The sequence below is a fragment of the Lactuca sativa genome, chromosome 1, assembly GCF_002870075.4.
Source record: "Lactuca sativa cultivar Salinas chromosome 1, Lsat_Salinas_v11, whole genome shotgun sequence".
Taxonomy (NCBI): Eukaryota; Viridiplantae; Streptophyta; class Magnoliopsida; order Asterales; family Asteraceae; genus Lactuca; species Lactuca sativa.
The window spans coordinates 49713853-49725976 of NC_056623.2; the positions used below are offsets into that span (position 1 = coordinate 49713853).

The following is a 12124-nucleotide window of genomic DNA, read 5'->3' on the forward strand; positions in this document are numbered from 1 at the left end:
TGGTTGAAACATACCCTAGGGATGGGCCTATGATTGTATGTTGGGTTGAAATATACCCTAGGGTTGGGCCCATGATTGTATGTTGGGTTGGAATATACCCTAGGGTTGGGCCCACTGATCAGTATGACATTTGGTATTTTGTGGAACTCACTAAGCTTTATGCTTACGGTTTTGTGTTTAAATGTTTTCAGGTACTTTTGGTTTCAAAAGGAAGCTTGGGTCCGACTTGATCGTACTGCATCCCCTGAAGATTTATTCGGCAATGATTATTTATGATTTACTCTGATGTTTTTAGAATACTTTTACTCTGATCCTCTTTTGGGATAATGAAAAAATGGTTTTGACTTAATTAAAATGAAAAATTTTACTCGGTATACTTTTTGGACGTTACAATGTATCTACATTTTTTATAAATTAATGTTTAGGTCTCATTCTCAAACAATGTGGGATCAGGTGTATGTATATAGTTACCCACCTTTACCACCATTTATAAGGTTCGACGTCCTCGTCTAACACATCAACTTTAATGTTTAGGTCTCATTCTCAAACAATGTGGGATCAGGTGTATATAGTTACCCACCTTTACCACCATTTATAAGGTTCGACGTCCTCGTCTAACACATCAACTCGAGCCCCGGGTCTGATATCATTTGTAACATTTCCCAAAGGTTCATGCCACAACTTTGTCCACTATATGCATCCTGACATGAAAACTTCTCAGAGGATTGCCAATCCTAAAATTGCTCTCTTATCGGCTTCATTGACTACATATTACTTGTAGGAACTACTATTTTCACAACTTTAAAACTCATAGTAATAGAAAGGTGTATGCACCTGCACCCATATAATGAATGCGTAGTTGTCATTACCATTTAATGTGAGATTAGGTGCAAGTACCCACCCACAAGTATCCACATTTTAAAAGCATGTTGATACCTTCTCTGTTACAACATTATTTTTTCATGAGACGACTATATTTTCATGAAGAAAAATATCATGATCACAAAATCTATAAATGTTGCAAGTTATTGTGTCAGAAAAAGTACCTTCACAAACTAGAAGCATTTTTTTCGTAATTTAAGTGATATTTTGAGATATTTTCTAAAAAGTAGGTTATTTGGTGTTTTTTTTTTGTAATTTAAGTGATCATTTTGTGATATTTTCTAAAATGTAGGTTATTTGGTAATACTATGGAGACATATATGATCATTTATTGAAAATCCAATATATAACCATATTTGGATGTTTCATTAGGCATCATGTTTATCAAATCATGGACAAAAATAAGAGTTTTGTTAACCTAAAATATCACACAAACATGTGCAAATATATAATGCAAGTAAAATGGCAAATTCGGATTTTTTTTTTCCAACTAATCTTTGTTAGATAACATAAGTAGTTGCATTTACACTTTTAGCAAAAAAAAACTAATCAAAATTTCCCACTCAAGGGGATTGTTAACAATAGCATTCAATTTTTAGAGAACGAAGAGGTATTATTACATAAGTTAAAAGATAAGATATTATGAGGACGATGATGATGATTTTAGCTAGGGAAGTTTGAAGTGATCAAGCCTAGTTTCACCAAGTCTATGGGCATAAGTGTGGGACTTGTACTCAGCCCAAGTGAATGGTTTGTAAAGTGGAGGTTTATTTGGTTTGAGTAATTGTGGTGGGCAAGTGATTATGGTTTGGGGTGGAGGTCCACCAAAAAACACCATCGACAGCCTACATTCTCTTGATGATGTGTTAGCCATCGCTCTATGCCGAACACTCTTAAACCTTCCATTTGTCATCACCTACATGCATCAACAACTGTAAGTAATCAATATTTTAGCCATTTTAACCAAATTTCATGCAAGCAATGTTGATTTTCTTTTAAAAAGAATTATATGCGTGCACCCTTTAAGTAGTACTTAGTAAAAAGTAACCTGTAGAAGATCACCAACAATGACACAAAAAGCTTTTGGATCCGAGTTGACAGGCACCCAAACGCCGTTTCCCAATAATATCTGCAAGCCAGGAACACCGTTGGATGTGAGGAGTGTCAGAATCTGAGGGTCAGAGTGCTCTCCGAACCCAATAGGGGCATTGCCATGGTGGAAAGAGGAAGATGATGACGTGTCAGTGACAAGTGGATAGTGATTGAGTCTAAAGAGTGAGTCACTGTCGTGATCTGTAAGCAAAGTCGTAAAGAGTGAAGGTGGGACCCCAATCCCCTTCGCCATCACACCCAATATTTCACATGCCAATCCCCTCACCACTTCTACATACCGACTTACTGTAGAACTGTGAAAAAACATACGTTTAGATGTTAAAAACTAATAATAAGAGCAAACAATAAACAACAAAAATGTCTAATAATAAAGTATTAAGAAAAATTACTTTATATAACAGAAAGATAATAATTAATGCATTTTCCAATTTCAATAATGATCATGGAAGGAGAATGATTTGAAGAGGTGAAGTACAACTACCGTCTACTGTGAGATATGTGGGAGAGAAAAAGAAAAGAAAAGAAAACACATAAACACCATTTACACACAGTAAGGAACCTCTGACACAAAGTTTAAAAGCAAAGAGATGGGTTTCCGGTTACTTGGGAGGCTTTGCTTTATTTAGTAAAAAAATAGAAACCAAATCTACTATTCTCTTTTACCAAAACTAGATACTCCTAAAGGCTAAAACCTTCAACCTTCTATCAACATAAATAAATATAACAAACATGGTTCGACTGGTAAATTAAATAATTATTTTATTTTATTTTACCAAGTGAAATAATTACTTTTAATCAAGAACTATAAGTTGTTTTTTTTTCAATTGTTGACATAAATTGTCTCTAATTTATGGGCTAAATCAAACATCTCACGAGCCACAAAAACTATATCAAAAGATAATTTCCGGCTATATGCATGGGTTTCTTTTCTATATCCGAATGCAATCACGTATTCACATGTCAAAGTCAACAAACACATATTTTACATATAGATTATTAAGAATGTTAATTGTTATCAAAATATTTAAAACGCTTGTTGGTGATAATATAATAAAGAAAACATGTTTGTTAAAGAAAATTTAATAAAGGAAAATAACAAATATCTTTTAAGAAAAATGAAAATAAATTAAGTACATAACTAAAAATAAAATACTATATTTTTAAGAAATCATAAAAATATTTCATTATTATTATAAGATGAAGAAACTACAACATTTCTGTCTTTAACATTATCTCAAAATGACTCCACAATAGTTTTCATGGTTTACCTCGCAACAATTTTCATATGTTTGACAACATTGTCATTAATACTACTATAATCTTTTTGTTAATCAACATTTTCTTTATCAAAATAAATTATATACTTGTAAACTTATTTTAGTTCGAAATGAATAAGTAACAAATATCGGTGAATACTAAATGTTTTTTTTTTTTTCTTTTTAACTATTTGATTTGATTTGATTGTTGACTTGTCAAGTCAAATATTGAATCTTTTATTGTTGCTTGTGCATGTAGCTGTTTCCATCTATCACATTTACAACAACCTATACATCCCCTATCTCCACTGTACTAAAATTTTAAATTATGACTTTTAGGGTAATGTTTTGAAATAATGATTTAAAAAAGTAATTATATTTTTTTGATTCGTACATATTATCATTATTTTTATATTCATGCTTTTTTATGAATGTATTTATAAACGTTTGTTTTATAAAATCGAAAGAAAATATATTACTTTTTAACGGGAGGAAATTATAATAAAAAGTTGTAATAGACTCAAATACGAATGTATGAATATATAAACTGTTAAAATCCAAGATCTATGAAGAAATTACAACGTTTAGAACGCAAAACATAATCCAAACCACAAAACCTAAGAAATCAAGCAACTGAGGCCGCGATGGACATAAAAATCAACAACCTCAAACACCTCATTAATGATTATCTCATGTAGGATGACATAAGACAAACTTAAGGAAATCAGTCATAAATATTGAATGTGTAAAGAAACAATAAAGACTTATTTTGCAACACAAAAATATTAAGGACTAAATGTATACAAAGTAAAAAATATATTATCTTTTTAAATCATTTTTCTCTGTTTACCTGGAATATCCGGTCATAAGGACTGAATGTGTACAGTTTAACAAATTAAGGAGGTAGATGTGGACAAAAAAAAAACTCATACACAAATCGAAAATTTTATTATCCTTTTAAGTCATTATTCATACTGTTGTTTTTATTTATTTATTTTTTTAAAAGATTGTTTTAAACATATGATAAAAATATTATGATACTTTAACGATGGTTCATATTTTTATTATAGTTTAAATTGTTTGCGTAATTTTTTTCTAATAGTTTAGCATACACATTTATTCATATTTTAAATAGTGGGATAGAAAATTGTTATACCACTTGTGACATTGACCCCCCGAAAAGGGGTGACAATTAAGTTTACGATTAATATGAATGTGAGGTGGGAAGCATCTTAAATTTGGCAATCACTTGTATTTTTCTTCATATGCTTAGCTTTCTTGACATTGACATCAATCTTACAAGCCCTTTTATTCCATCTCAAAATATATCATATTCATTCCAATTCTAGAAATCAATATATATATATATATATATATATATATATATATATATATATATATATATATATATATATATATATATATATATATTTTGTGGCCCGATAGAGAACCATAATTAACCAATAAACCAATATCTTTTTCAACATTTAAAATTTGTTTTTTTACTAAAAAAAAGCTAAAAATATAAAATTCATAATTTTTTATCCATTTTCCAATGATATCAAATTCGATAAAAAATCGTCAAATTTACAGTGGGAATCTATGCAGATTCATTGTGTGAATCTGAATTCACACGATGAACTCGAAAAATATATAATTTATTTTTTTAGCATTCACAATACAAAATTATTAATTTAAAATTTTTTAGGTTTTTTTTTCGATAAATAATAAACTCTAAAAAAAAAATTTAATTTCTTGGAAAACCAATAATTATTGTTTTCTATTGAATTTTCTCTTTTCTCTCTCTCTATCTCTCTCTCTCTCTCTCTCTCTCTCTCTCTCTCTCTATATATATATATATATATATATATATATATATATATATATATATATATATATATATATATATATATATATATATATATATATATATACTAAGAGAGAGAGAGAGAGTTTAGATATACTGAACATAGAACATTCATAAGAAAAAAGTTTTCTAATCGAACCTAAAAAAAAGATCAAATAAAAAGGTTTATTTTATCTCTATAAGAAGAGAGTTTTTTTTCAATTTATTTACATACCACCTATTTTTATTTATCATTGTGTTATTATTTGTAAACATTGCTTATTTATAATTGATTAAAAATCTATAAGACTCACCAAAACTCTTCTAATAGCTTTTTGAATTATTAAGAACTTTTTTATTTGAAAACGTTTTCTCTTTAGTTGAATAGCTTATTTATTGAAATAGTTGGTATCTAATCAATTCAAATTATATACACTTGATTTTGAATGTCAAGAATTATTAATCATATACTTTGTTTTTATATAAGGCTTTCTTTCTTGTTTTTAACAAATATTTTTAAATATACAAATAATAATTATTATATTAGAAAATGATAAAATGAAATTTGTAACTGTATCCTCCATGCAAAGTGCGTAATTACTTCCTTCGTATGGAAATTATTTTTGATAATTCTTGTTTTTAGATTTGATATAAAAGTTGTGTGTATATATGTACAATATTAAACTATCAATAATTTACAACATAGATAATGCTTATTAACACTTTATTTAGAAAGTAGTGGTTTTTAAATTTAAAAAAGAATGAATATTTTTTGTTCAAGTGGACATTTCCCCATAATAAAGCATATTACTAAATTTGATTAATAACTAACTTGTGCAATCAGTTTATATCTTTTTTATAAAAAAAATAATTATTTTAATCAATATTCATAGACATAGTATAGTTTATTATCTAAGTTTTAACAATATAATGTAGCATAATCCTTTTTAACGATTTATGCATGCACAAATTGGTATTTTTAAATAAAAATAAAAACATAACTATATAAAATGATAACAAATCCACGCGTTACATATTTAAAAGAAATCATAAAAGCAAGTATATATATTACATAAATATATAAATAATAACCCCTTATAATTATTTACACACTATCGTACGATAAAAAAGAAAAAGTAAAAACAGTACATGCATTTTCTTTAAACTAACATGTAGATGTCACATTTATAGCAGCAAAATAACCCTAATTTAGATAAACATTCAACAGGTATACAAATAAAAGATTGCTGTTATAACTTATAAACTTGTAATATTCATCAAATGTTATAAAGGAAAAATAAATACGAAATTTCGTCAAACCAGAAATTATATTTTACTTTGTGGGTCCTGTTTATGACATATGATCGTAGAATTCCCTTCATGCAGTAGGAAAATTGATGATATAAACGAATAGGAATTTGAAAGAATTAATACCTAAATTTTGATGGGGAATTGGAGACGAGCTTGGAAGTGTGATCAATAGCGTTTTGATTGGTTTGCAGAAGAAGATACTCAAGCTCGCCGGTGTCGCCACTAAGCCCGATGTTCTTGTTTCCGTATCCGAAAGGTTTGGTCAACCCGACCCGTTGTTTTTCGGATAAGGGTTTACGGAAGAAGTCAAAGCTTTCATCTTCCATCGTTTGTATAATGTGATGAGGGACACCATGGTTGATGACGTTAAAGAAACCATATTCTTCACAAGCTTCTACAATGAGCTTTGATACTTGTGATTCTTTTCCCGAAAGATCAATCGTTGGTATCTTTATCTCTCGGATCTTTTCGACCCGTATTGGGCTCATTTGAGTTGCCACCACCATTTTTCTGTAATCTCTGTCTTAATATGCCTCCCGAGAGAAACTGAAATATATTTGATTTGTTAAATTATTGAAAGATGAAGAGAGGAAATAGATATATTTAGGGTTTGATGGATGACGAATGATGTGTGAATGTGTGTGTAGTTGTGTATGTAGAAGGAATGGGAGGGAGCTGGGGAGGGTGTCTATATAATAGATGTTGGCATGGGGAAGAGAGTGGCAGACCTATAGGACAGTGATGTAAATTTATCGGGCGTGTGTACGTATATATCTGTATTTATTTGGATATAAATCTAAAAGATTGTGTATTTTTAGGTTTTGTATTTAATATTTGATGATAACAAAATGGACGATAATTTAATATAATAATGATATCAGATATGGCAAATTTCATGAATCCAATTCAATTGATTAGACAAAGAGTGTATTCGACAAAGATATATGGAAGTTTGAAGCTCGTAAAAGAAAGTTAAAAGTTTTATTTATATAAAAGTGTTACACACAAATAGTTGAAAACTTTTAAAATATATATAATTACATATAAATTTTCTAATATGTGTTTTAAGGACACGTATAAAAAACATTAGTTGAAGTGTTAATGATAAGAAATATTATCATAATTAAATATGATAAACATTAACTATGTGTAATATTATCATAACTAAATGTAAAATATATTAATTATAAAGAATATTATTTATAATTAATATTTATCACATTTAATTATGATAATATTATTTATAATTAATACATCAATGAATATTTCTTATATACATCTTAAGGTATATATTAGAAAATCTCGATTACATAAAAATGCACAAAAAGTTTGATACAACTAACTTAAAAGATAGTTAATTTCTCGAGGTTAAAATTAACTTATAAGCTACATTTTAAAAAACTATGTCAGCTCTGTTTGGCAAAAATAGTTTATTGTATTTAATTTATCAAGTAACTTATAAGTTAGTTTCAAATAACTTAATAAGTTATATTACTAATAAGCTGTATTTTTTATGAGTTTTTTTAATATGTTAAATATATCCTTAGTTGTGTAATGTCTTAAAAATACTAAGTAAAATTTTGTTCTTAAAACACCCAGATCATTCATTCATTACTTTCAAAAGATAGTTTGAGTATCAAAATAACATCAGAGTGATAACAAAATCATAAGTATAGAATCTCCAATGGATGTGATGCAATCATGTTGGGCCATTCTCTTTAAAACTAGAAGTACCTGAAATATTTGAAACATAAATCGTAAGTACAAAGCTTAGTGAGTTCCCCAAAATACTACATACCATACATATATTTTCCATGGGCTACTCTCAAGGTTTTTCTGTGAAATGACATGGGCTACCCCCATGGTCTTTCCTTGCAATGTTGATGGCCAAATCTCGTTCTTGCATATAAGTGTCATGAGCTACCTCTATGGTCTTTCATAGAATTGTCATGGGCTACCCCCATGGTCTTCCATGCAATTTCCATATGCTACCCCTATGGTCTTCCATGCAATTGTCATATGCTACCCCATGGTATTTCTTTCAAGTATCACAAAGACAACTAGCATCCTACATAGTATAGTGAGAAGACTCACCTGACACTCGCAATAAAGCAAACACATCTCAGAGAGTCTAGAAACAGGTGCTACAACCCACTTATCGAAACACCTAAGGTCAAACCTTAAATGGCACTCTAAAACTAGAAATTTAACCAAAAGTCAACCAGGTCAAAGTCAACGGTATGTTGATCTTCACGTCGTGGCCTTTCCAAGGTCACGTTGTGGCCTATGGATTCAGTCCCGATCAGAATTCAGTCACGATCCAACTCAGTTGCGTACAAATCCATCGCCATGTCGTGGTAAACATTCCACCACGTCGTAGGATAGTTCGTACAAAATAGTCGCGACTCCTATCATTCCTCACGTCGTGACAGCCAACCCATCACGTCGTGGGTTCTATGTATGGACAACCTAATGGATTTTGTCCTTAATTCAGTAAGCCTTTAACCATACTCTCCAAAGTGCTTCTAGGGGCCCTAATGGTCTATACAAATCCAATCTTTATATATATACGTGATTCATGAATGTCTTCCAGTTTTCTAGGTCAAAAAGGTAAAGAAGATGATCCATTTTCATGCATAACTCTCAACACTCCCTCAAATTCTAGATCCACAAGGTATATTACTCTAAGGACAATGAAGAGTCGTAAAGTTGCAAACTTTATCTCTTATAACATATCCAACTTCACTTATGAAGCAAAACATGATATAAAACCTAGATCTAAGAGCATTAAAAAGATGAAAGATCGAGGACTTACAAGAAGTCAAGAAGATGCAATCTAGGGATGAGGATGGATTGCTTGTTGGATCTATGCACCAAACTCCTTTCTTCTTCCTTCAAGAACACCAAAACTTGCAAAATGATCTCCAAAAGCTTCAAAGAGGCTAGGGTTTGCTCAAGGGTATATTTAGGAGGTAATGGCAGCTAAGGGTGGAGGAAACTCTAGCCGTCACTTCCTTTAAATAGGACCTAAGCCCGAAAATTAAGGTTTTGCTCATTAGTTGCCCCCACGTCGTGACAAGTATCTTGTAACGATGTGGGATCTTAAATGGACATGCATTCATGCAAGGTTGCCACGTCGTGGTAACCTTTTCTGTTACACCCCAAAACCAAGAACGGCGGAAATGTTCTGGGGCGGAGGACGTCATGTAAAGTATCACAATAGTGTAAAGTAGTAAACAAGCAAAAACATCATCCATTGCATTAATAGTAAAGTTTTAATACATGAGTGTTCTCTCATAGAATAAGACATGAAAAAAGTAATCAAAATAAAAGACGAGTATTGACTGCTCCGTCTTCTCAAAACCTGGTCATCGTACCTGTCTACTGGTGACTTCAGAATACACGTTATTTTGAAAGCATAGATCAACATTTAAGCTGGTGAATTCATAAGTATTTTAGTGTCATTGATTTGTAAAACTGTAAAGAAAAGATTTGTAAATGTTTGATGAATAATTTTGTATAAGTATGAAAACCCTAGAAAATCCCATATTTCCTACTAGTATATAATGTAGTCTTCTACCAAGACCCGACATGTTTTGAAGGTTTGCTTCTCTGTATGAATGAAGGTTTTTCCCATGTACAACTACTATTATTAAAATCTAGTCTACCTCATCGTTTATGTGAATGTGTCACAAACTAAAAGTAATAGGAAAATTATATAATCATTGAAATGATATCCTTTTGTCTTAGGATAAACACGGCGTGGTAACTCGCCGAACAGTACAACCGAGGACGTCCGTCGATGTGCAGTTTCCCACTATAGCTAACAACCGGGTGTAGAATGGTCAGTCCCGTATAGTATGTAGTAGTATCTCTTCATATAGTATGTAATACTATCTCTTCATATAGTATGTATTAGTATCTATTCATATAGTATGTATTAGTATCTCTTCATATAGTATGTATTAGTATCTATTCATATAGTATGTAATAGTATGTCTTCATATAGTATGTAATAGTATCTCTTTATATAGTATGTAGTATATTTGTATAGACTCATGAATGAACTGACTCTTATGTGATTCCTTATACTAGGAATAGTAAGTAGTATCTCCTAACTATACCTATTATAGTTACTAGTAATGTACGGGTATAACCGAAGGTATTGCCTTTGCTACCCAAAGGTACTGAATTGACTGATAGAACTTTTATGTCTATATATGTATACATAATATATAACTAATATTTAGACGACATTTAGACAAATAACCGATACCCTAAGGCCACATCCAAACAAGGAAAAGGAATTAAAGAGAGCTAGCAGTCCTAAATCCTTTAAACATTACTTATATAACTATACATATATAGGCATGCATTTGACAATATAAAAGTTTAAAAGAAGTTTTGTAAAACATTTGAAAAGTTTAATAATAAGAATTGATGACTTGATGTCAAATTATAAAACGATTTAAAAGCAGTTTGTTTGATATGAACAGTTTAAAGTATACAAAATAGTTTGTCTGAAATACAGTTTGTAATACATGAAAACCTTTGTTTGAAACACAGTTGTAACAGAGTTTGAAAGGAAAGATACAGTATGTAAGACAGTTTGATAAAGAGTTTAACATGTAAAAACGTTTGAGAAAGTCATTTAGAAGTAGTATGCTTGGTAAAATAGCTAAAAGCGTAGTAAATCCATTTGTGTACTAGTTATTAATTACATGTGATTGATATAATAACTACTTTGATTCAACTTGTATTCCCCCCCCCCCCCCCCCCATATAAGCATTTAAAAACATTTAAAAGGTTAATTAAGGGGTTTGAACTCACCTGTAGTGAGTGGTTTGGATGAACAAATGGTATAGGATGCTAAGTGTCAAGTGAACACTTGAGCACACACACGGATCCTATTTAACATATATTGACACGTATATGTATCCAATTAGTCAATTAACAACTCATTAATCAAATAAAGACACCCTAAAACATGGATAACACTTTGAATCAAGTGCTAGGAGTACATTAGGGTTGCATCTAAGGGGTGTAGGGCCTCTCAAAGGAGTTTATGGTCCAAATGGTAACAACTCATGAGTTTACGACCCATGGTCATTTCCCCATGAGTTTACGATCGTAAACTCATGGTATTAAGTACCATTTTGTGTTTTGAGGTCTTATAAGTCATAAAGAAGTATCCTTACTTCAAGTCTAAGCCTTAGGAAGCATTAGTGGCACAATAGCACCACCTTATAGAGTTTACGGCCCATGGACCATTTCTCTATGAGTTTACGGCCGTAAAATCTATGTTTTCTTGATCTTTTTGATGTTTAAGGTCCTGAACACTTCAAGGAAGTGATCTAGACTAGTATCCAAGGCTAAGGAAGGGACTAGGGCTCACTTTGCCCCATTTATTAGGGTTTATGGCTCAAGAATATGCCTTGGACGTAAACACCTTTGATCTTGTGTTTCTTTGTGTTTTCTAGTTGAATAAGAAGTGGAACTAGCCTTATAACACACTAGGGTGAGAATACTTACAATAAAGGAGCTTGAAAGGGTGTTCACGGCCCAAGAACACTAGTGTGTGTTCTTGGTGTTCTTGGTGATTCTTGAAGATACCTTTGATGATCTAAGGATGGAATGTGGATGATACTTGAGAGCAAACCCGAGTTCTAGGATTGAAATGGCAAGAATGAATCTAAATAGCTAAGTTTTTCTTATA

General features: G+C 30.9%; 1 protein-coding gene across 1 annotated transcript; it reads right to left on the bottom strand.

The window, feature by feature from the left end:
• Window positions 1–1411: 1411 nt before the first annotated feature.
• Window positions 1412–7044, bottom strand: LOC111909227 (gibberellin 2-beta-dioxygenase 2). The gene is made up of 3 exons (XM_023905019.3): window positions 6532–7044; window positions 1931–2288; window positions 1412–1798 (listed from the first exon to the last, which is right to left on the bottom strand). The coding sequence occupies exons 1-3, from the start codon at window positions 6912–6914 to the stop codon at window positions 1550–1552; spliced, it is 990 nt and encodes a 329-aa protein (XP_023760787.1). The 5' UTR covers window positions 6915–7044; the 3' UTR covers window positions 1412–1549.
• Window positions 7045–12124: the final 5080 nt, after the last annotated feature.

What these genes read in the sequence shown, in the direction of transcription:
- LOC111909227 (XM_023905019.3), bottom strand. Translation starts at nt 6,914, where the DNA reads ATGGTGGTGGCAACTCAAATGAGCCCAATACGGGTCGAAAAGATCCGA. An exon ending in AATTCCCCATCAAAATTTAG is followed by an intron (nt 2,289 to 6,531) that starts GTATTAATTCTT and finishes GTTTTTTCACAG; the next exon opens with TTCTACAGTAAGTCGGTATG. An exon ending in TTGTTGGTGATCTTCTACAG is followed by an intron (nt 1,799 to 1,930) that starts GTTACTTTTTAC and finishes TGATGCATGTAG; the next exon opens with GTGATGACAAATGGAAGGTT.